Source organism: Trifolium pratense, linkage group LG6, assembly GCF_020283565.1.
Source record: "Trifolium pratense cultivar HEN17-A07 linkage group LG6, ARS_RC_1.1, whole genome shotgun sequence".
In the NCBI taxonomy this organism is placed as follows: Eukaryota; Viridiplantae; Streptophyta; class Magnoliopsida; order Fabales; family Fabaceae; genus Trifolium; species Trifolium pratense.
In genome coordinates, this window is record NC_060064.1 from 7,889,538 (window position 1) to 7,914,985 (window position 25,448).

General features: G+C 34.4%; 1 protein-coding gene and 1 pseudogene across 4 annotated transcripts; one reads left to right on the plus strand and one right to left on the minus strand.

The window, feature by feature from the left end:
• Positions 1–1,889: 1,889 nt before the first annotated feature.
• LOC123892911 (helicase protein MOM1-like) lies at positions 1,890–19,114 on the plus strand. 3 transcript variants are annotated; one of them, XM_045942792.1, is made up of 18 exons: positions 1,890–2,281; positions 2,382–2,465; positions 3,157–3,299; positions 3,835–4,025; positions 4,136–4,260; positions 8,440–8,727; positions 9,714–9,863; positions 10,673–10,924; positions 11,079–11,222; positions 11,321–11,614; positions 11,785–11,958; positions 13,197–14,280; positions 14,409–14,533; positions 15,215–15,319; positions 16,110–17,012; positions 17,187–17,546; positions 17,650–17,883; positions 18,348–18,680. In XM_045942792.1, the coding sequence occupies exons 2-17, from the start codon at positions 2,439–2,441 to the stop codon at positions 17,833–17,835; spliced, it is 4,551 nt and encodes a 1,516-aa protein (XP_045798748.1). In that variant the 5' UTR covers positions 1,890–2,281; positions 2,382–2,438; the 3' UTR covers positions 17,836–17,883; positions 18,348–18,680. The 3 variants fall into 3 exon arrangements, with proteins under 3 accessions (XP_045798748.1, XP_045798749.1, XP_045798750.1); XM_045942793.1 differs by having other exon boundaries at positions 1,901–2,159; positions 18,348–19,114; XM_045942794.1 differs by lacking the exons at positions 1,890–2,281; positions 2,382–2,465; positions 3,157–3,299; ... (1 more) ...; positions 4,136–4,260; positions 8,440–8,727 and adding an exon at positions 9,040–9,098 and having other exon boundaries at positions 18,348–19,114.
• LOC123892913 lies at positions 18,832–23,574 on the minus strand (annotated as a pseudogene). Its single transcript, XR_006803310.1, has 2 exons — positions 23,021–23,574; positions 18,832–20,879 (listed from the first exon to the last, which is right to left on the minus strand). The product of XR_006803310.1 is annotated as a phenylalanine ammonia-lyase-like (transcript).
• Between the last annotated feature and the right edge of the window lie 1,874 nt (positions 23,575–25,448).

Consider the following 25,448-nt stretch of genomic DNA (forward strand, 5'->3'; position numbering starts at 1 on the left):
AGTGCATGCCCTAGTCCTAGTGAGTTTAACTCAGTTGGTAGAGATATCACACTATATGTGCAGGAGTCCGAGTTCGAATCTAGAACACTCCACTTATTCACTTTTAAAGGTGAATTTTCTAACCACTAGGCTACTTAACAAAAAAAAAGTGCATAGAACAACCATTCTCAAGGACATATTTAAGGAGATTGCCTAATCCCCTTCTTCGATGGTTATAAAGTGATGTACAACCCTGTAGTCATGTCCATGTTATGATGTTTTCTCTTCCCCCTCCCATGAATCTTTTATACCCCCAATATTCCAATTTTGCCCTTGCAGAAAAATCCGGTTCGCAGAAACCGAATTTTTTCTAGTGCAAATTTAGAGTAAATTTCGGTTTTTAGAAACCGAAATTTGTTTTCAAGGCAAAAAAAAACTTCGATTTCTACAAACCGAAGTTTTTTCAAGGGCAAAATTTAAAATTCAAGGGGGATAAAAGATTTATGGGGGGTGGGAAGAGAAAACATCTCATGTTATTGTTCTTCGACTTCAATCAAAATGACTAATACCTTATCCAACAAAGTTTTTTGAGTGTTAGCGATCACTAAACTCTTAAAAAAAGTGTGTTTAAATCCACGTAAGTATTTGATAAAATTAGATCCATTCACACGTGAAGATACAATTTTTCAACCTCAAAGAAAACACACGTGAAAATTCAAATTCATTTTTTTTATTAATACCACTACTAAGTTACTACCAGTAAAAAATATGCACCGTTCAATTTTAATGGAATTATGTCGAGTTTAAGTTTATTCTATTTATCTATTCTTAATTTTTTTGTTGAGTTTTACCACTAGTTTTATCTGGTCCGGAGGTCAGTTATGACATCAAATGATTTCAGCCTTCTCCCGATTGCAGAGGATCGAACTGTGATCCTTCCTACCAAGTTCAATGTCAATCACAACTGAACAAACTAACGATTAATATATATTCTTAATTTATTGTCATTTACGAGAAAAATAGACACATGTAGAAAATTATTGTGACTTATTAGTAGGGTCTACTTATTAAAGTAGATCTCACTAATACACCACTTACATATATCTCTATCGGGAATTGATTATCTCAAGAGAAAGAAACATATAAAAATTTAGAGAAAATGAATTTAAATGATGTTAGGTTATACTTTATTCTCTCAAGTGTGAGTGTAAATCACACTTGAGAGAATTCATTCTCATCTCTATCTCAAATGAACAATAAATAATCATAAATGAACAATAAATAAATTATAGATACATACATGTAGCAAACTTAAACTCAAAATTATTACATTAACATTTGAAATATGCATTTTAGTAGTAGTAATTTACTCCATCCGTTTCAAAATGTAAGTCATTTTTGGAAAAAACAATTGTATCAAAATATAAGTCGTTTTACAATATCAATGTATAATTATTGTTGATCTTCCAAAATTACCCTTTTTATTATCTTTTTTCATATTTTGTTTTAGTTTTCCCATGCATGTTTTTACTCATATAAGTGAGAGAGAAATGAAAAGTTACTATTAAGTCTTTTTTTCTTTTACAAATCTTTTAAATGTTATGTGAAGAGCAGAAGAGAAAAAAATTATAATTTTTTACAATATTCACAAAAATTAGCAATTTGAAACGGAGAGAGTAATAATAATACTCCATCCGACCTTAATTATATTAAAATTTCACTTTTTTTTTTTTTTTATTGTTTTGCACTTGCAGTAGTAATCTTGAATTCCACCAAATTAATAATCCGGGTGAACAAAAACCACCCGCCAAATTCCGAGACCATAAAAACCGGAACCGAAAAGGCACCTTTTACAACAAGACACGTGTACAACGTAGTGGTAAATGTAAATAAACACGCTACTATGGCCCACCATAACCACAGTCCTTCGTTCTTCTTCGTGTGTGTCACATTTTTTTCCATCACCACTCTTCCTCTTCCTCCGCACGTCATTTTCATTCTCATTCTCTCTCTCTTTTCTTTACCTTAATCAATTAAACATATACGGTTTCTCTTTCTCCTTTCCCAACACATTTTCCATTTTTCTGTATAAACTTTTTTTTTTTTTTGGTTAATAATAACAAAATTTCATAAATACCCTTATAGTACATGTGCCACTTGATCAAATCAAGAAGGAGTTAGTAAGTTGAATAGACTCATATTCTTCAAATCAATGCATAGGGTTTCTTTTTGAGTTAGTTATTCCATTTGTTTTGTTTGATTTTTGAGAAATCAATCACTATGATCTAGTAAAGAGTAAGAGGTAACAAATTTGTTGTTTATATGATTAGTGTTGTTTAAGGTTTCTAAAATAAGCAAAAGTTTGAGTATGATGATGTTTGATAAGGTTTTTGTGTTTTCAGGTGTTCTGTGGTTGCTTGAAAATTAATCTTAAAGAGTACGAGATTGTTGTTTGTGAGATGAAAGCTCGGAATCTTGTCGCTGATGTAGGTTTTGTGATCCTTTTACTTTCTTCTCTTCTAATGCTGCTGCTTAGTTTCTTTTGATTTGGCTTTTTTTTTTTTTTTTTTTTTTTTTTTGTTTTTTTGAGATTGTCTAAATGTACAAAGTATAGTTGGTATTTGACACTGACACGTCGACATGGGTAATGATTTGAGAAAATATAAAATCAAATGTAACCATTTGTGTCGGTGTCGGTGTCGTCAGTGTAAGACACCGGACATAGCATTCCTTAGGATGATATATGCCGAGGTTAGTTGTCCGTCTCTATTTTGGGGATTTGGATCTTCTAAGGTGAGAAAAGCATGGGTTGATATTGATTTGTTCATTTGCTTGAGATATCATGAAATCTGAACACACGACATCAGAGAATGTTTTATTTTCATTGGTATTATATTCTATTCTGTATGAACTTCACATTTTTATAATGTCTTTTAGTTTAAGGACAAATTTTACAATGTGATGCTCTTTAATGTTTTTCGTGAAAAGGTTTTTGAAAACCACAGTTTCTATTCCACTGAAGTATACCATTTTTTACTTATTATCACTCACTTTACGTTCTAAAGTGAGTTTGCTGATTTTAGAGGAGTCAAATCCCTGTTTTGAGGTGAAGAATTGCATTGTTTTCACATTTATTTATAAGTGGCTGCGTTGATTTGAACTTATACATGTTGATAGGATGGAAGGGATTCCTATTCAAGGCATGGCAAAGATTTGACTAAAGAATATAAAGATAACACAAGGGTGGATCATCGTGGGGAAAATGGAAAAGGTGACGGGGAAGTTGTATGTCACAAGTGTTTGCGTGGAGGAACGCTCTTGTGAGTTTCTTCAATTCAGCTCGTTGTAGTTTAAGCCCTTTTCACCTTATAATCCTATGCTCTTTTCCTTCATAAATGTTTTGCTACTTGGGAATTTATTTATTGCCTTTTCCTCCATGATGGTGACATGCTTGTAAACACTCTGAACTGGTTGTGGATATTTTTATCTCTAGCATTTTTTATATTAACAGCAGTTCTGTGTGTTTCCCATAATCTTACTGGACATTTGATATATTACACAGTGCTATCATATATACTTTGATAATGATCATGTTGAGTAAATCTTTTTCGATTTCATTTATTTGTGGTTTTCACAATGTATTAGTAATAGTCACTTCTGGTCAACATGAAACACTTACTATTGACTATGGTCATGTACGGTCAATATGAGACATTTGTTTTCACAATGTATTAGCCACTTCTGGTCAACATGAGACATTTGTTTTAAATTAACTTAAGAATTATGTATTTAGACACTGTATGTTTTTGTTGTTTCCTTTTGTTTATTGACTTGAAAGTTGAAACTATATTTTAGGCACTGTTGTGGTAAAGGGTGTAAAAGGAGGTATCACCCGTCTTGTTTGGATCTTCCTCTCAAATTTCTTCCTATTGGGTTTTGGCATTGTATTCGGTGCGTGAAGAAAAAAATAAAGCTTGGGGTGCATTCCGTTTCTGAAGGGGTAGAATCCATATGGGATTCCCGAGAAGTGGTTCCAAAAGATGAAGGTATGGTTTGTAAAAATTTGCTCACCTACCCTAAACTTTACTAATATTTTTCATGGATAGATTAGATCGTAAATTTGATTATTGATTATAAGTTTATAACTTGGTGCCAGTGATCCAAAGAGAGTACTTTGTCAAGTATCAGGGCCTCGCTCATGCTCACAACTGTTGGATTCCAGAAAAGCAAATGCTTATTGAAGCTCCAAAGCTTTTGGAAAAATATAAGAAGAAACAACAGGTTAGTAAAGTGAACAGGCAAAAATACAAGAGAGGTTGAATTAAGTTTTCTTAACTTAATTTTTTTTTTCTCAATGGCAGAGTGTTAAGTTAGACTGGACAAATATATTAGATCGTCGTGTCAGTATAAGACATAACTATGAAAATGTGATAGGACACAAATAAGGGTCTTATCAGGTTTGTGTAAATATAAACTGATAGTTATGACAAATTTTATAAAAGGAAACTTGGGCAGAAGGATACAACTAATCATACCATTATAGGTATGTTTCCTTATTCGGCGAGGGAAGAGAAAATAGATCTGTATCTGATTGATTAAATAGAAGAATGTTCCCTGCCATTGTTTTTTTATGGATTGATTTTAGTAGTCACCCTACTTGGGAGATTCTAGGTGTCTCGAATTACCTAGCTTATCTTTATATTTTCTGTATTTTATCATTCAATCTTATAGTGTAATTCAGCCCTAGAATCACTTGATTCTATTGGATTATCAATATAACAACAATTGCTTTTCTGCTCTATATTTGTCCTAATGTTTAATCCTAATCGAGATCGTGTCCTATCAATTGGTATCGAGAGCCTCGGTTACAATCCAAAATCCAATCATCGAATAGAGAAACGTGTTGATGCGTTAGAACAGAGGATGAGCAAGGCTGAAGTTGCAGTTGAGCAGCTTCGTCAGATGGTGTTAGAACAACAATCACGACCACCAGTCACGGTGGAGCAGATTCGCGAGCTCATTCGAGAGGAACGGGATCGCCGTAACCGTCGGCGGCGGCGACCACGGGGAAGAGTGCAATACTATCATGAAGAGGAGGAATGGAGCGATAATAATTCGTGGTCGTGGGACTCACCTCAACCACCGCAAATTGATGGTGGTAACGATAGATTCTATGACGTCAAGGAAGAAACTCACCTCAACAAATCTGAGTATCAGCCTGAAATAGCAGTGAAGGCATCTGAAACTGCAGTGAAGGTAATGGCAGAGCACATGAGAGTGTGTGTCACAGAGAATCACACGAGTGTGACCGATAAAACGCCGGGTTCACTTGCCAAGGTATTTCCCAAGCCAAAATCACTTGATCCACCTTCACCAGAATCAAACCCTTCAGAATTGTGGGATTCCGATCGACCTACAACAACACTAGTACGACGAGTCCCGCCACCCAAACCTCCGGTGGGCGATTTGCTTGCGATGGCCGGAAAATTCCAAATCATTCAAGCGCCGGTAGCGCACACACAACTACTAAAGCCAGAATCATCGGATTCCAACCAATCTGTGATGATTCTTCCACGGTGAGTTCCGCTACCTAAACCGCCAGATCCGGAAAACTATGGTGATGGGAAAGGGTTGTTTTCCAAGCTACCACCACAGTCGGAGTCACTGGCCACCGATTCAAGGGCTGGATTAGAACCACTGAAGCAGGCCCAGGATAAGGTTAATTTGTTGATTAACCCAAGTTCTCAAAAAATACAAGTCACACACATGCTGCTCTTATTAACTAGTGGGTTTGCACAACAAGGGGTATGTGGGAAAGTCTTTGAGAACGAAGAGAAAAGGTTGTGTGCATGTATGACTTGGTGTTTGACATTTTTGACTCATCTTTTGTCATCAAATGGTGATTTTTCGGTGTTGCAAGGTGGGGGAAAATTACATGGGAATTCTTACTATGCTGAGAGAATGTGTGAATACACGGTGATGCTCACTATCCATTTTGATGATAATCTATTTATAATTCTTGTTTTGAATGGAAGGTATATGAAAGAAGAACCAGTATCAGTACCCTTATCATTTCATACAATGAATTGTCATATGGAGAATATAGAAAGTGATTTTCTTGTGTTGCTGGACAAGCTTATAGCTTATGTCTTTGTCTTGCTACTGGGTATTATAGGATTCACAACATTTGATCCATTGGATGCTTCAAGGGAGGTTTTAATTTTCCCAGCTGACCCTATGATTGATCATGTCCGAGCTACAGTGGATTTGAAAGAGAGGAACTTAGAGGCAGTGCGAGTGAAGTTGTGCTGCAGATTCGGTTGCTTGAAGCTGACTCAACAAGTTCTCAACAGTGGGACCCTGGGGACCAGGTGTGGTTTTCAATTTCAACTACTATTTTACAAGGTGAATACTTGTGGAATACTGCTATAATGCTTAGGCGTTTCTTAAGCTTCAGGCGGTTGCGGTGGACAGGTGCGTTGTTCTTTGATGTCTGTATTGGTGCGACAACTATTGTTCATTTGAAAATATTCATGTTTAGTCTCTCTTATGAACTGCAATTTGTTCAATCAAAGACTAAATTAGCAACCAGGGAGTCAAAAATGATTAGTGATGCCATTGAGTCAACAAGGAGAGATATTGTTGATTGTTCCCTTCAATGTTGCGATGGGAAGGAACCAATTTTTGGAAGTGAGCATAGAATAGATCAGTGGCCTTCTTGCATTGCATATGTACTTGTTCATTGTTATATTTCAAGGATCTCAAAGCATGAAAACTATAAGTTCTCAAAGATAATTGGAGTGTTAGGGGACATGTTGATCACTACCTTTGAATTCCAAGAACGGGTCAACTTTTGCAATCAGAGTTCTCTCCAGAAATTTATGAAAATATCCAGTTCAATATTGAAATCTTCAATGAACAATGCCCAAGTCATGGCTTTAAAGGAGGTACCAAGGTCACTAGCTTCAATCATAATTTGGAAGGATAAGTTTGTGCTCAAATTCCTTGACTTTTTGCTAGCTGTTCAGGCCATGTTCGTGAAATCCACTACAAGTGACAAATTTATGGCGACATTCTTAATGTTTACCTGGAATCTCGGTGCTTGTTATTTAGAAAGGTTGTGTCATTTAGCCAATGAAAAAATGGTGGAACTAAATTCATCAGTGAGGATAATACCATGGGACCCAGGGAAATCTATGCTTTTATGGCTAAAGTTGTTTGTGAATGTCATTGGAAAAATTCTCTTTCAATATATGCTTTGCTTAATTAGGCATATAGCAGATTCTCAGTCACTGCCGGAAGGTTTGCCAGAAATTTGGCGACTAGATAAGGAGCTTGAGGAGGCCTTGGACATTAGAAAGAATGAACAAATGAAGGTTGAGGTTTTGGTAAAAGGGAGGAGACTACATACCTTTCAGAATTCATGGGAGCATGTAATTGAAGTGCACAAAGAGTTCTCAGGATTCCTCCTTGAGGACAAGGAGAATTTTGAAGGGGGAGGTATTGATAGTTATGACAGATTTTATAAAAGGAAACTTGGGCAGAAGGATACAGCTAATCATACCGTTATAGGAATGTTTCCTTATTCGGCGAGGGAAGAGAAAATAGATCTGTATCTGATTGATTAAATAGAAGAATGTTCCCTGCCATTGTTTTTGTATGGATTGATTTTAGTAGTCACTCTACTTGGGAGATTCTAGGTGTCTCGAATTACCTAGCTTATCTTTATATTTTCTGTATTTTATCATTCAATCTTATAGTGTAATTCAGCCATAGAATCACTTGATTCTATTGGATTATCAATATAACAACAATTGCTTTTTTGCTCTATATTTGTCCTAATGTTTAATCCTAATCGAGATCGTGTCCTATCATAAACTATTTCAAATATGTTTTTATAAAAAGTTGGTGAAGATGAATTGACTTCAATCCACAAGTTAAACGAAAAGAACATTATAGTATTATACCCTAACTCAATTATCAGTGACGGGATCCAAGAATCCGGAATCAAAAGCGAATTGTGAAAATGACACACTTTAGTATCTCCATAGGAAGCACACTATGCATAAGACAGATAAATGAAATCTTCAGTCTTATATCTCTTTTGATGGATTGATTGTAAAATCCTTTATCATGAGACGCTTCAGACTTTACTCTTAGTTATAACTCATTCTTAGAGATTTTTCTTAATATCAGAACGATCCACGTAAATAAGAGCTTTTCATTTTTGAAATATCATGATATGTTAATTTAAGACCGTACATCACAAGAAATGTTAAACATACATAAGGTCAAATTTCAATTGTTTGTTCTTATAAACTTTGTTATCATCAGAACTCTTAGGTCGTAAATGAATAAATCATTTTGGTTCCAACAAAACAAATTTTTTTAGTTAGTACTTTCTTGATATGTATCTATTAAAAATATATATATTTTTTTTAATGAACGCCAAATTACCAGGTTGTCAGGTGGAAAAAAGATTGGAGTATACCTCACCGGTTGCTGCTAAAAAGAAAAATTGTCTTGTCAAAGCTAAATGCTCACCCTTTTGATGGAAGCGATGACAATGGTTCAGTTTGCCAATATGAATGGCTTGTGAAATGGACTGGTCTTGGTTATGATCATGTTACATGGGAGTTAGACGACGCTATATTTTTGACATCATCTAAAGGGATTAAACTCATGGACAATTATGAAAGTCGTCAAAAGAGATCAGATGGGCTGTCAAATCCTCTTGAAGTTAAGGAGGTACTTTTTATTTAACTCGCACCTTTTTAAAAGTTTTAATTTTAGAGTTCTAGGTTTAAATTTACTTAGGCCATTCTCAGTTGCAATCTATGATACAACTAATGAATTATCTTTAACTTCAACGAGCTAATCACTAATTTAGTTATTGAGATTGAAGGCTTCGACAATTTGGTTCCCAAATATTGTAATTCCACAATGGTCAATGAAATTGAACATCCTTAATCATATTAGTGTTTTTTGGATCAGTCAATGAAACTATCCTTACGGGACTAATGCGATCAATGATTTTCAATTTCAGGGATCATTTTGGAATTTTGTTAATTTCAGAAACCAATTTGTTTGACTCAATTTTTCATTTAATATAGTTATGGGTAAGCATAATTTCTTTTACTTCTTGAATAAGAATTGATTTTATAATCTGAACTGGTTTTCCTGCATGCATTCAATTGAAAGTTTGTCAACTCTCCACAAACACACTTCAAACACTTGTGGCAAAATTAAAATTAAATCACTTAATTTTGTTACTTCTGAAGTTGTCAACGTGTCTTCAGTTTGGAGTAATGTATTATGATATGAATATTTCTGTAGCTTTGTTCAACTGAGTTTTACTGGGTTATATTTTAAGAAAATTGTTCGGTTACATTACATTGTGAATGAGAGAGGTATGAGGGGTTCTTTTGCATGACAACCATGTCCACAATCAATGGGTAGGGAATAGGGACGACGATGAATTATTGTAGGTAATTATCACTAGTCTAAATTTGTTGCTTCCCGGTGCCAAATGTTTACGTTGATAACATGTCAATGTGGGAACAATTACCTATCATTTGGGATTTTAAGTCACTTATTAGAATTACAAAAATTTATTAGATGACATGTCTTTTGACTTGTTGGGAAAAATGTAGCTCTTCGAATCTTATACAAGTATGTTTATATTTTATAGTACTGGTGTATTTCTCTAACGAGTAGTTTGTTTGACCTTGCAGGAGAGAAAAGATTCCTTTACCGAATTATCAGAGCTATCATCTGGAGATTTACCAGGATTGTATAACCAGCATTTGAGTTATGTGAACAAGCTTCGCATGTGTTGGCACAAAGGTCAGAGTGCCGTTATAGTTGATGATCAAATTGACCAGGTCATTTTTTCTCCATATACTCATGTTTTCATCTTATATTACTCGGTGCTTGTTTTCTACATTAATTTCTCATCTCTTTAGATATTCTGTAATTAAATAAAACTTTTGATACTTGGGGTACCTTATTTAAAGAGTGTACGACTCAAAGACATGCAGGTTTAGAAAAGCTTTTTTACAATTTATTTGGGCTTATCTTAAATTTATATTAAAATAGTTATATTTCCTCTTTGATTATAGAAATAGTTTATACACAAGTGTTTATGCACCTCTCAATCTCTTGGTTTCTAAGTGTTTTCTTTTGTAATTTTCTTGTAAGGATGCTTTATTCTCTAGCCTCGTGTTTGATAAATACCGAAAGTACAAAACGTTGCGTAATAGCTATTATGGGAGATTTATAGCACTAGTTGTCTTATTTTTTGGTATCTCAGAGAATGGACAAGATGAATTTGTATACAACCTATTCCTCTCGCTCCAGAAACCTACCATCAAAAGGTCATCCAAAATGGCTACAAAAATCCACCTCCTGCTTCTAATAGAGAATAAGCTGCACCTAAACATCAACCTTTGGACCTTCATCTTTAATAATCATCCTAACATTGCAACTTTTACTTGTCTTGTTTTATGTTTATAGTAGAAAAAGAATTTGAACAAGTTGCTATATTAATATGAAGATTTGCCGTAAGAAAAATATTACACTAATTTTTTAAGTTGTCAAATGTATAACTATGAAGGCTGGAGTTTGCAATGGTTGGTGAGTTATTCAGATTACAAAGTAGAATTTCTGATTTATTGTTAAACTACATTTGCAGGAGCGGGTTAGGAAGATGATTTTGTTTATATTATCTTTGAACTGCAATGTGAAAAGGCCTTTTCTCATCATCTCAACTTCTACTGGCCTCTCTGCATGGGAAACAGAATTCTTACATTTGGCACCATCTGCCAATCTCGTAGTTTACCATGGAGAAAAAGATGTACGCAGTAGCATCAGATCATTAGAATTTTACAATGAAGATGGTGTTTTATTTCAAATATTACTCTCATCATCTGATATTGTCGTTGAGGTATATTCATATATCTAATCCTACAGCTTCATTGTATAAGCAGCTTTTCAGATACAATTTGAGTTTTTTTTTTCTTTCTTTCATATTCTACAAAAAGTTTCTCTGTAACATTAATATTCTTTTTGTGCTCATTATTTTTTAATGCAATATGCAGGACTTAGATGCACTGCAATGCATTAAATGGGAAGCAATCATAATTGATGAATGCCAGCGGCGACCCAGAATTTTAGGAAACCTTGACGATGTCAATATTCTAGCAGCTGAGATAAGGCTCCTTCTCGTTAGTGGACAAATCAAGGTTTACCACTTGTGTTCAATAGTCAAGGCATACCACTTGTGTTCAATAGTCAAATTGATATTTTTCACCGTAATAACTTTTCTCTAATGGATTTTCAGGAAGATCGAGCTGACTATATGAAACTGCTTTCTTTACTTAAGTCTGAACATGATGAGTTACATTTCTCATCTGCAAGCATCTCCGATTTGAAGAGTCAATTGGAACATTATATTGCACTTAAGTGCAATTCTGACTCCAGCAGGTTTATAGAGTATTGGGTTCCTGCCCAGCTTTCTAGTTTGCAGCTTGAGCAGTATTGTTCATTGCTGCTTTCAAACTCATTGTCGTTATGCTCAGGCCCGAAGCCTGCCTCCGTTGATGCCCTTGGCGAGCTTATTATCTCAACAAGGAAGGTAGGCATGATAAGAAACGGATAAGCTGAAACTTCATATACAGAATTTTGGTTGTCACGTTTAGTTAAATTTTCCTTTCATGATTAATATTTATTCAACTTTTATAAAACCAATAGCTCTAAATGTATAGTCAATAGGACTCATAGTCACACATGTGTTGTTGTTTACAGTGCTGCAACCATCCTTATCTCCTCAACAAGTCACTGCATGATGTAGTCACTAGAGGTCTTCCTGTTGAAGAACATCTTGATATTGGAATAAAAGCAAGTGGAAAATTGCAACTTCTTGAAAAGATCCTTTTTGAAGCTAAACATCGTGAGCTAAGAGTGATAATATTATTTCAGGTAATTACCTATCGAGGTCCTGTGGTTTTTTGTTTGTTTGTTTGTCTTATTTATTGTATTTCTGCGAGTTTGTTCATTTCATGTTATATTGAGTAAGAGCTTTGATGCTGATTTCTTAGCTGTGCTAAGATGCAGTGTTTCCTCATTAAGACAGATCATGTTGATCATGTGTAATTATTTAAAGCACAGGCCACATACATTATTGATTATGTAGTTGTCAGTTGTCACGAACAATTATTAGTGTTTGCTTGATGTTCTATTAACTTATCCATAGTTTCTTCGTCTTTCCCCCTCTTTTGTATATAAATGTTTTGGCTCTTTATCTATTTTCACGAGTTGTTGTTAAGGCTGAAGGCTCCTTATGTCCTATATCAGACATAAAATTCCGGTTTTATGATGTAAATAGTTTATGTCTACTAAGTTTGGTTAGTTTAAGGATAGTAGGTCAAAACTTAGGGGTTGCTCTATAGGTTCTGTTTAAATTTGTAATAGTTCTGTTTATACTACTGGATAATTCAGGTGTTGAATTGGAGAACAATACACAAGAAAACTGCACCTATGTTTTGTCCTAGTTGAAAATCATTGATTATATGTTTGTGGTTTTTGAACATTGCCTTAGTATTTGATATTAAAAAAATAATCAAAATAATTAGCTATGACTCTATTATATGATGCTGATTTATCACATAATCCAACTTCTTAGAAATAATGCTGGGAGGTCTGATAGAATCAGTGGCTTTTCAGCATTTGTTTATTTTTGCTGAGAAAGTAGGGAGGCTTTGACAGACATGTAATAACATTGTATCCTCCTATTCTGATTCTTACTGAATTTTCAATATGTAATTTTGAAGTTGAATGTCAGATATCAAATGGAATTGCTTTGTCTGTTACAGTGATATATGTGATATGAATCTAAGAACTTGGAGCAGTGTCTCATACTTTGGCAATCATATTACTTTGTTAACCTTGTTTATCTTGGTGAATGGTTATTGAGTTCAGAAATAGTGTCTATAATTGTATACTCACCTTGCGAATGTATGGATTTATGTAAGGCTTCTTTTTGTTATCATTTGTGCTTCCTGTCAAAGGGCTAGAGATTTGAGAATTTCTGTTCTCGTCAAAACTAAGCATTACATTCTGTTATCTGTATCTTCATGATTAAATATTGGTGTTTTTCTATGTTCTCAAGGATTTAATTAGTTGTTTCTTTCCTTTTTTTTTTCCAATAAAAACTTCAGTCTAGTGGTGGTTCTGGATCAATTGGAGATATTTTGGATGATGTTCTTCTTCAGAGATTTGGAAATGACTGTTATGTAAGATACGGTTGTGGGTACGTTCCTTCCAAGGCTCAAGCTGCTCTGGACACATTTAATGATCGAGAAAGTGGAAAATTCGTTTTCTTGATAGAGAGCCGTGCTTGTCATCCAAGCATTAAACTGTCATCTGTTGATATTATTATATCATTTGACAGTGGTTTGGACATGCAAAATGACATAAAATGCATACAAAAAATGTCATTCAGCTCAAAGTTAAAAAAGATAACAGTTTTGAGATTGTACTCGTGCTTCACTGTTGAAGAAAAGGTTCTAATGCTTGCAAAAGAGGGTATAGCTCTTGTATCCAACAAAAGAAAGAAAGAACATATGCAGTTAGTTAACCAGAGTACATATCACACCCTTCTAAAATGGGGGGCCTCTTATCTGTTCAGTAAGCTTGATGACTTACATGGAAGTGGCACCTCGGTCTCTGCTTCAGACATCTCCAATCAGTCAAATCTAAATGATGTAATCTGTGAATTATCATCCAAACTGGTTTGTGATAGCGGTGGCACTGATTCTCACAGACAGTCATTCATATCGAGAGTAGAGCAGAATGGAGGGGAATATGTAAGGAACATTTCATTGCTAGGAGAAAGAGAAATGAAGAAATTAGGCAATGAAACACATACTTTTTCCTGGAGTGATCTCCTCCAAGGAAGGAATCCTCGCTGGAAGTTTTTATCTGCTTCGTCTCAAAGGAACAGAAAAACAGTTGAATATTTTCATCACACAGTAAAAGGATCCGAAAATGAAAATGATGCCATTATAAGAAAGAAAAGGACAAAGTCCACGGATGGTGTTTATCCCATAGGAAAGAACGCGTCCAAGGATATTGTAGATCCTGAGGAGAGGAAAATCACCAAGGATAATGTTGACCCCAAACGAAGGAAGGTGTCCAAGGGAAGGAACGTGTCCACGGATGTTGTTGATTCCAAACATCTGAAAAAAAAGAGGAAGAATAAGAAGAGTCGAAGTGCTGATAAAAGCAAATGCAAATTGAATGGTACTAATGAATTTCTTTAACTTTCGTGGTCTTTTATTCATTTATTTATTTAATTCACACAGGTAATAGGATTGTGTTTTCTAACAAATTTGACTCCATAACATATCCTTTGACCAATGAAATGACAGGAGCAGCTGCAATGACTAAACAAATTCCAAATCAAAAGAAACTGCCGGACATGCCCAAGAGCAACAAACTCCTGTCAAAGCCTGATATATCTATATCACGTCTCTGTGATGTTCTACACTTTCCGGTAGGGTCTCAATATATACTTCAGTAACCTTTACTTGAATATAAATGATTTTGCTTTTATGTGAAAACTTTCATAGTAGTTACTATTGGATTTATCTCAAGAAAATGATGGAGCGGGAAAATATTATGTGCTCCATCTGGGTAGTCTTCTATGGGACACAGGAAGTTTTGAATAAATGAAGGACATGAGCTTAAATAGTAGGAGGGATTTAGGGGAGGGTCATTTGAATTGTTAGTCATAAAATAGAACAATGGTTCAGTTGTTAAAGGAGAAAGCAACCGTGAAAGTGAGACCCCTCTAAAGAAAATTCTCTCCTTTTCTGGTCAGATTCATTTAATAAAATTTGATTTGTTTGCTCGTTCATTTCCGGTTTCCCTAGAATTCTCAGCTTTCGCACTCATTCATGGGTTCTGGTTTATTAGTAAAAGAGGTAACTTTATTTGGATGAAAGAACTTTGAAGTAGGATAACTTGTATGGTCACTTAACTACTAAATGACAGATTGCTTGGAAGCAGCTGCGCTTTCTATTACACCAGCACCAGTTTATATTGATTACATTATCTATGTAATAGTTGCCGACATATTTTAATCATTAGACTATAATGATTTATATTTCAATGACACTAGAAAAATGGTTTTGTGGATTTTTCCTGATCACTTGGTTTCATTTCATATATGCAGGAAAATGACAAGGTTGTCGCCATGAAGATTCTTGAGCATGTATTCGAACATTATGACATTGATTGCCTGGAAGATTCTACAGTGCAGGCATTTGAAATATCTGTGGTTAGTATTACTCTTTTTGACTTCTTGCTAGCTTCTCTGTATTTGTTTGTTTGAGATCCTCAGTTGCTCATAAAAGAAAATGTGACTGAAACACGGGTTGGTTAGAACCAGTGAGTCCGTCTTTGTGCAAACTTTTTATAGTTTCTCCTTATTTTTGCCTTATTTTCTACCTTAAGAATAGGGAAATCTGTTGTGTGTGAAGTTGCGAATTACGAAAGTGTTGTTCACTACAGTTATGGTCATTTTATTGACTGATTTAATGTTACTCATAGGGATTTACTGGGGGCCATATGATTGACGAAGTATGTTTGTAGAATCCCTCTAGCAAAATTGGGATCAATTGATACAATGCTTCAACCTACAGCCTTTTTCTCATGCATCATACTCTGTCCTCTCACCCTCTCGCAAACTCTTATTTTTCAACTAATTTTTCAATTTGGTATCCAAGAGGCACTATCCACCCCGAAAGCTAGGTTGTACCCTAGCTTTGTTAAAAGAAAAAAAATAGTAAAAATAATTCCAGCAATCCCCGAAGAGGTTGATCTTTATTGTTGCATTTTCTTTCATGTTTTTTTTTGGGCTTCAGATCAAAGTGTATGGTTGATAACAAATCACATTGCAGTTCAAAACCTTTATTGTGCCCAATTTGTTGCAACAGGTGTTTTGTATTGCACATTTTTTTTGTCTATGCATGTTATTTATTTGAGCATTTGCATGCTTTGATATTACTTGTTTAATGAAATAAATTAAGCATTGTGTTATAGTTGTGTAATGAAATGTGCATCTCCAGTGTTGGCTAGCAGCTTCTTTGTTGAAACACAAGATTGATAGGAAATATTCACTTGATCTTGCAAAAAGGCACTTGAATTTCAATTGCACGGAGGAAGAAGCCACCGATGTTTACAATTCACTGCAAGAGTGTAAGGAAGACATTTCAAGCTGTTTACAAAATGAACTTTGTGCTGAGAAAAGTAATATAAATGGTACTTCAAGCTCCACGACACGTGAGCTGCAACGTTCGGTAGAGGAGGAGAAGCAAAAGGGTTTTCAGCATCCAAGTGTTTCAAATCTTGTGAAATCTGCCACAAATGAACCCGATCTTCCAAGAAAATCTCCTACAACAGTGCTATTTTCACAAGACCAGATTTATACAGAAAACTTCCATAACGAACCTTATATGACTCATGAAATTTCTACATCTCAAACGACCCCTGGTAGTTTGCCTGTGGAAGCAGATGCTACTTCCATGGAATTGGAATCTGATGCAGATGAGAGAATAAATGCCGTGAACTTGGTAGCAGCTGAAGTTTCACATCTTGAGAACCGGAATATATTCCCCAATTCAAGTAATGATTTCAATAATGTCAATCCTGTAACAGGTTCTTTGGAAAGACAGAGTCCCATTGTAGGTTCAGATATTACACAATCTGATATCAGAGTTTTTGAAGATCCTCAAACTTTAATTAATCAAGTGATTGACATTGACAATTCTATGAATATATCAACTAATCTTGCACAACTTCACAATGTTGAGACAGATACCGTAACTTGTGATAGAACTGCTGTTCCCGAGGTCAGACATTGGGGCAGTATAGTGAGTCCTGTATGTGGTGAGTCAACCACTTCAGAGTTTGCTGAGTGTCCTTTACCATATAGGCAACGATCACATGCAAATTTAATGCCATTGCCACAGGTTAGTAAATTTTGGTTCTATTCTGTAGTGTTTTATTGATAATCTGTGTTGGTACTCCGGTGAACTTCCTGGCAAAACATTTTAAAGTTAAATATGGACTATTCATTTTCTTCTATTGTGTAGCATGTGATGTTTTCATTCCAATAATTTACACCTGTTTCTTGTACCTTCCAGTCGTTGTCGGCTAGTCCATCTTTTATGGAGGACTTATCTCGTACAGTCATGCCCAGATTTGCAAATCATAATTGTCTTCGTGAATCTGTAGAAATATTGCAACCACTGTATGAACCTGTTGAACTGGTTGACACTCCCTCGCCTGTGACTTTGCAACCCTACAGTTATGCGCCTGGGAATGGAAATGCTTCTCATGTTCCTCACAACATTACTAATTCTGGATATATGAACAGGGATCCTTTTCTAGCTCATTATTTGACATCTCAAATGCCCTATGTTGCCAACCCAAACACACTACTATTTGAAATGGAGAGAATACAAAAAATGAATGAAGAAGCTGTCAAGACCTATGAGGAAAAAGTATGAGCAATAATCCCTTTCATTTGTCCCGTAATTTTTAAATATTGTCTTTGGGTACTGCAACTTGCTACTTTCAACTTACATTCTGTTTATTCATAACCAGAAATTGCAGCTGCAGTCTGACTACGAAAAGGAGGTTGAAATGTTACGTGCAAAACACTATACGTTGCTTCAGAATGTCGATACTGCAGCAGCATTGAAGAAAGTTGAACTTGAGGCACAGAGAGATATTGTATTCAGGAATATGATATTAGCTGACGTTTGGAGCCGAACTGATAGTATTTGCTAAAGAGATTTGCAGCACAATGCACATACCATGGTATGGATTGTCCTTAAGGTATGTCCGTGGAAAACCCAAGTACAAAATTCTTCATTTTATATTCAAATGTTAATTAGACATCTTGATAGTGTCATTTACTAGCTTATGGAACAATTGTTTAAAAACAAAAGTAATGATTTTCACGTGTCTCAATTAGGCTCTCCAAAATAAAGGAGATATTAGTGTTGTAACCATGGAAGTAATTTTATGCTAATAATTACTTCATTGATGATGGTATTACAATACCCGTCAATCATTAAGAAAGAGCTGGTGGACTATTGAGGCTGAAAAACTGCTTTTGGCACTGTCCTCTAATTTCTTATAGTATTGATTTACCTTATATTCTCTTTATTAACCATTAGGAGGGAGTGTCAGACCGTGTGTTGTTGACACTCGTCTTTTAATATTATCACTCATTTTCATGCATATGTTACTCTTAAATCATAATTGTTCTTCCTACTGATTATTTCCCCCCTCTGCAGTGGCAATGCCTTAGCTGCGCTAGCTCTCATGTATCAATGCACCATATCTCTGATTTTACTGCTCAAAGACTTGAACAATTTTTTGAAACATCCATCCATAGTTCACCATCCTTGTCCACTCCAGCGATGGTGGTTAATCAATCCCGCAGCAACCAAGGATTCAGGTGAGCTATTGGTTCGGAATTAGTTCAATTGCAACATTAGTGACAAGTAGAAATCACCGGCAAAACATAGTGATAGGTTGTACAAATCAAGTTCAGTCACTTTACCTGGTTGATGTACTTTGTATAGAGTTCTTAATTAATGGAAGTCATATGGTGCAATTACTGTCAATAGTTGTCTTTAAGACAGTGGATTAGGGTATTAGAATGATTAATAGCCATTACCTACTTGCTTGGAGACTAAAAAAGATTTTTAAGAAAAGGTAGAAATTTATATCAGAGCTATATGATATATTATATAGTTCAATAGTTGCACTGAAACCTTCCATAAACAACTGAAATTTTATTACAGAAGTAAATTACAAGTTTTACTTTGACTATTAGAACACTCAAATGAAGCTTTTCACACAAATTTTCAAAAGGTCTGACATACCTAATGATTATTGCAACACATTTTTTTGAGCTTGACCTAGTGGCCAACACACACTGGGAAGGGGAAAATGTGATTCATGGGTTCGAATCCCCACCCACACACAAACACACAAATGTCCCTTGCAACACTGCCATGGGGACAATTATTGCGACTCATAAAGTAAACATTTTAAACAGCAACCAATAAAGTTAACAAATTGGAAGAGGGACACCGTTCCACTCGCCTAAGCATTTAAGAAGAGGATCAATGATTTTTCCTTGACACATAGCTTTGAACAATTTATCACACTCCTCGCCTGGTGAAATGGCCTTTTCTCCAGTTAGCAAACCAGTCCCCAACTCCTCCCTCACAAACTTGTAAAGTGGATAAGATCTGCATTCATTGATCTTGTTTGGAATTGTTGGATTTCCACTCTCATATGTAGCTCTTGCACTTTCAACCTCTTTTGGCAAGAGGATCTTCAACTCATCCTCAAAAGTTGCAATTTTTTGAAAGATGGATGTGTTCAAGTTCTTCTCACTTTCTCCATTTCCTAATGCATGATCCACCAACACTTGCCTGAGTTTTTGCATCAATGGGTATGTAGCACTACAAGGATCATCAATATAGGCAAATACATGCTCCCTATCAACCACTTTTAACAAGTCTTTTTCACAGAATCTTGAAGGATGAAGTTCTCCATTGATACCTATGTTAAGTGTCTTTTTTGCAACTTGGCATATAGTGCTCTTGACCGAGTTTTTCAAGTTCTCTTCCAAATGCCTTAAGTCAATTGCTTGACAAAGTGCAATTAAGAACGTGGAAGACATGAGCTTTAGAATCTCAATTGCTTCATTTGTTTTCCTAGCAGAAATCAAACCCAAAGAATTCACATCTTGGGTGTGTTGCCCAGCACTTTGAACATGGCTTGTAACTGGGTTTGCAAGATATTGTAGCTCAGAACAATAAGAAGCCATGGCACTTTCAGCTCCCTTCAAACCATAATCCAAGCTGGGATTTCTACTAGCAGAGAGATTTGAAGGCAACCCATTGTTGTAAAAATCATTGACAAGTTCCGAGAATTGGGCAAACATGAGTTTGCCAATTGATGCAAGAGCCAAACGTGTATTGTCCATGGAAACTCCAATAGGTGTTCCTTGAAAATTTCCACCAGACAAAACCTCATTTCTTGAAACATCAATCAAAGGGTTGTCATTAACAGAGTTAATCTCTCTCTCAATTGACTTGGTAGAGAATCTAATGACTTCAATTAGAGGACCAAGCCATTGTGGTGAAGTTCTAAGTGCATATCTATCTTGTTTTGGTTTTTGCAAAGGATCCATCTCATGCAATTTCTTAGCTTCTTTTACATAAGCACTTCCATCCAAAATGTGTTCCATAATAGCAGCAGCCTCAATTTGACCAGGATGGTGCTTCAACTTATGTGTCAAATGATCAGTAAATTCAGGTTTTCCTTGCATAACTTCAGCAAAAATTGCTGATAGAACTTCAGACAACACAACCAATATGTTAGCCTCAAAGAGAACAATAGAAGCTAGACCGGAACCAACAACAGTGCCATTAACAAGGGCAAGGCCTTCTTTTGGTTGTAAGTCAAAAAATTCAGCATTGATACCAGCCAATTGAAAAGCTTCTTTTGCATTAAGTACTTCTCCAGAGGGTCCATGAGCTTTGGAATTCGGTCTTCCAATAAGCAAACCAGCAATGTAAGAAAGTGGGACTAAATCTCCTGAAGCTGTGATTGTACCACGAAGTGGTAAACATGGGGTGACATTGTTGTTAAGGAGCTTGGTTATGGCTTCTAAGATTTCAAATCTAATGCCTGAATAACCTTGGAGAAGTGTGTTGATTCTCACTAGCATAGCTGCTCTTGTTGCAGTTTGTGGCAGTGTGTTGCATGACTCGGTTCCATCGCCAAATATTCCTGAATTTGAAAACCTAATTAAGAAAAACAAGCATTTAGTATTATTGTTAACTATAAAAACTAACCTTATTAGAAAAAAGAGACATTTGATGTGATAATAATATTGATTAATTAAAGTATTATATTATTATTGCAGGGGGTAATCTCAAAAAAAAAAAATTGCAGGGGGTAACGCAAAACTCTCATATTTTCCGGGGGGGTATAAAGCTATTTATCCTTAAATATTATAGCAAGTAAGGAATTTCCAAAAGCTATCATAACAGAAAATCAAATAATGCTACAAACAAAAAGAAATTGCTTAAACGAGATCTTATATAATTTTAAGTACTACCTTAAAGTTGAAATTTGTAAAAATATCATAGAATTTTTTTTTTTGCATGTCAACGTCCTTGTAATTATCAACTAAACTTAGTTGTTCTTACATGAATTCTTTGTTTTCTCTGTTTTCTTCTTAACCGTTGCTTTTTTAGAAATAAATATTTTATTATTCAATTATTTACCCTTTCTTCAATAATGTTTTCTCTGTTTTTCAATGTTAAAATTGATACTCCATCAAGCTATTAGGTTTGGTTTAGTGGTAAAAAATTTGAGTAATATGCATGAGATTTTAGCCTTTTAGGTTCAATCTTCATTGTCAATATTGTAAAAAAAAAATAGAACCAATAGGTGTACTGAGCAAGGATCCAAGTCATTTGTCACGGGCCAATAGAACCAAGTCCAAGAACGCGAAGCCCAAAATTGTGATCCATAAAGTTTAAATTACACAAAGGCGGGAAGCAGGAGATGGCGCCATGGACGATGAAAGCAGGGTGCAGCCAAAAAATCTTCATCTCCACTACTTCCCACCACGATGCACCAAGAGGAAGAAGGTCATCATCATCCCCACGATCCCCCATGGATATAGGCGATGGAAGGAAAAACCTCCCCGACATCAACGTACGACGGAGGGAGTGGTGGCCGAAAAATACGGCGTTTGAACTTGGAGAAGAAGGAATCTAAGGCCTATAAATAGCACTTCATATCATTTGTAAAGCTAATGGACTTTTGTTGGTCCAAACTTATGTAACTTGATCCTTGGATTATTAAGAATATAAATCCCCCTTAAGTGTTCACCAGAACAGTAGGAACATCACATTATATAGGTAGGGCCGAAGTTCGAACCTCGGACACTCTTTTTTTTTTTGACTAAGGACATTCCACTTATCCACCTTAAAAGTGCAATTTCTAGCCACTAGACTACTGTCAAAATTTTTTTTTAGCGAATTTTGATTTTCATCCCTATAAAAAAACACACATGTTTTTATCTCCCAAAAATTGTCTGTTTTATTTTTAGTTCTTGATGTACAAAATTTTGACATTTTTTAAAAATAATATGGACTTATATATGATTAACATAATAATTATTTTTTTGGTTTCACCACCCGTTTAATCTGGTTTGAGAGTCAGATCTGGCATCAAGTGGTTCCAGGCTTTCAGCCCCTTCCTATCACAGTTGTGGGGGATCGAACCGTGGTCCTCTACCAAGTTCAACGTCAATTACAACTGAACCAACTAACAATTGGTCTGTTAACATAATATAAACACGTCTTAAACATAAAAAATTATAATATTGATATTAAAATGAACATAAATTGGTCACTAAACATATTTAACATGGCTAATAACTAGAATTTTCACTTTTTAAGGTGAATAAGTTACAGGTGAGTGATAACCAAAAAAAGTTACAATTGAATGCATCATGATTCAAACTTTGGTCCCCACATATTACATGCAACGTCCTATCAACTGAGTTATACTCACAGAAATGAGTAATGTTTTTTCTGTTGTTGTTGTTGACAAGATCTAATTGAGCAACTTGATTCCCCTCTTTTTATATATGCAATATATGGCGACGTTTAACATACACAAGTCTTTCAAGTGGTGCATGATTCATAAGTAGTTAATAACATCATAATGAATACGAATGTTACAAAATTCACTGTTGGATTGAAAGTTTATATCATTAATTTATATTGATATAGTAACTTTATATTGATATTATTATTGATATAGATTTTTTGCGTGATCATTAATTTGAAATTTAAACCAAAGGAAACAGCACATTTTTCTTATATGCAAATCCATGACAAATCAAGAATGGAAAATAATGTGTTACCTTATGAGCTCTTTCTGCAAAGCATCACCTTGTTTGATTCCACAATGTGAGGCAGCACCAAACACAGTGTTGAGAGTTGAGACCACAAAGGTCAATAGCATTATCCATATTGTCCATCACCCAGTCACTGCTGGCCTTAACGCCAGCTCTAGCAGATTCCAACAGCTCCACCGTCGCACCATCGCGTGCAGCAATTGCAGCCACCTGAGAAATCGTCAGTGTCTCGCCACCAAGACGGACAGTTGGTTTCCGGTACTCCTCCACCATACGCTTCACCTCATCCAAGTGACTCCCCTTCATTGCCTCCGCCGCCACACCCCAATTCAAAGGATCAGCACCACTCACTTTCATATTATTATTAATCTTATTAGCATTAATGGTCAAACAAAAAGAATAACCATCGTTGTATTTTGTCATGTTTTTTGTCATGGTTTTTGCAGCTTCCATCTTTAATCAATATTCCTAGTTTAGAGAAAGAAAGAGTTGAAACAATTGTGATCAGTATGTCAGAAGTTAAGGAAGAGTGTTAGAGCTTTATATAGAGGTTTGTTTTGGAGACTTCAATAATATTCGTTCATTATTATAAGAAAAATGCGAAGTTGTGACCCGGATACTAGTTAAACATACTAATAAGAAAATTTTATTTAATTATCTTCAATATGCTACACGAGGAGTATAAAATATTGTTGATTTTATACATTAAGGGCCCATTTGGTGCGCAGGATATGATAGTGATATGATAGGATATAAAACATGATAAAGATAAGATATGATATCCTGTGTTTGATGCACACATGATAACAAACATGATAACTATTATATAATCTTTTTAATAAATCGTACTTGCTCAAAATAATATGATAAAATATATAACATATTTAAATGACAAAATTACCCTTGTAAAACAATTATTTTTTTAAAATTATTTTGTAATACTATCAATTTTATAAATAAAAAATATAAATAAGTAATCAAATAAATTTATATAATTTTAAATAAAAATCATGAAAAAATAATCAAGTTTAATTTTTTATATGAATCATGATCAAATAAATAACTCAATGATATATACATGATAGATAAGCTAAATAAATATGTGATATATCTCGTATGTAAATAATAAAACTACCATTGTAAATTAATTATATTTAATTTGTTATAAAATTTAAATTAATATCCCTATTTTGTAATTTTTTAAAAATTATTTTACTTTAAAATATTGTAATTTTAGTAGAATTTTGATTTTTTAGATTATGTAAATTACAAAATTACCCTTGTGAGAAAATCACACATATATATATATATATATATATATATATATATATATATATATATATATATATATATATATATATAGGGAGTGTATCTGGTGAGAACTGATAATTATTGTGAGAAATGAGAACTATTAATAGTAACCATTAGATTTAATTGACGTATCAGATTAAAATCTTCTCACTCGCTTAAAATCTCATGTGATTTTATTTGTGCAGATTGAAAAATCTTCTTATATATAATCTTTCCTAAGCAGCTCCTTCAAAACTTACCTAAATAAATTTTTACTTCTCTGTTCAATTTTTTAACACAACAATGTCGTGATACAATTTTCTCTTAATTTCACGAATATAGTTTTTTTTTTTTTTATAACCAAAAGCATTACGCTTAATATATATACCACTAGTTCTTTTGCAAAAAATTATTTAGAAACACAAAACATCAAGCTAGGAGTGCAAATCAAACAACATGCAACCAATTAATCAATTCCATACCGTCAACAACTTTGTCACAAATTAAAAATTCACAAGTACTTGACTCGATGCCTCTCCTCAAGAAAGCACCAACATGACTTATGTGTTGCTGTATTTAATTAATTGTTATGGTAATTTTTCATTTTGTTTAGCTGAACAAATGCACACATCTTGGGTTAGAATTATTGTCCATTTTCTATCTCAAAAACCTCAAACATGAACACAAAAAAGCCAAGAAAAAAAACTAGAAAGACAAATATCCAATATTTTCTTAGAGGGAATTGAACAAGCCGAATGAATGTTCAAGTGTTAGAATAGAATTAGTGAACAGTTTCTGAGTTAATAATAAATTAAATTAAGAAAGATTATAGGAATAAATTAGGAAAAATTATATCTAAGAAGATTTTTCAATCTACACAAGTATGATCACGTGAGGTTTTATGTGAGTGAGATAATTTTAATCTGATACGTTAGTTAAATCTAATGGTTATTATCAATAGTTCTCATTTCTCATAATATTTATCAGTTCTCACCGGATACACTCCCTATATATATATATATATATATTTAAAAATAAATTATTTTATTATTAATTTACTATCAAATTATTTTATTATTTATATTTTGTTAATTTTCTTTTTTTCTTTTAAAATATATTTTATAGAATAAATCGTAAATTTTTT

What these genes read in the sequence shown, in the direction of transcription:
- LOC123892911 (XM_045942792.1), top strand. Translation starts at nt 2,439, where the DNA reads ATGAAAGCTCGGAATCTTGTCGCTGAT. An exon ending in CTCGGAATCTTGTCGCTGAT is followed by an intron (nt 2,466 to 3,156) that starts GTAGGTTTTGTG and finishes ACATGTTGATAG; the next exon opens with GATGGAAGGGATTCCTATTC. An exon ending in GTGATGTTCTACACTTTCCG is followed by an intron (nt 14,534 to 15,214) that starts GTAGGGTCTCAA and finishes TCATATATGCAG; the next exon opens with GAAAATGACAAGGTTGTCGC.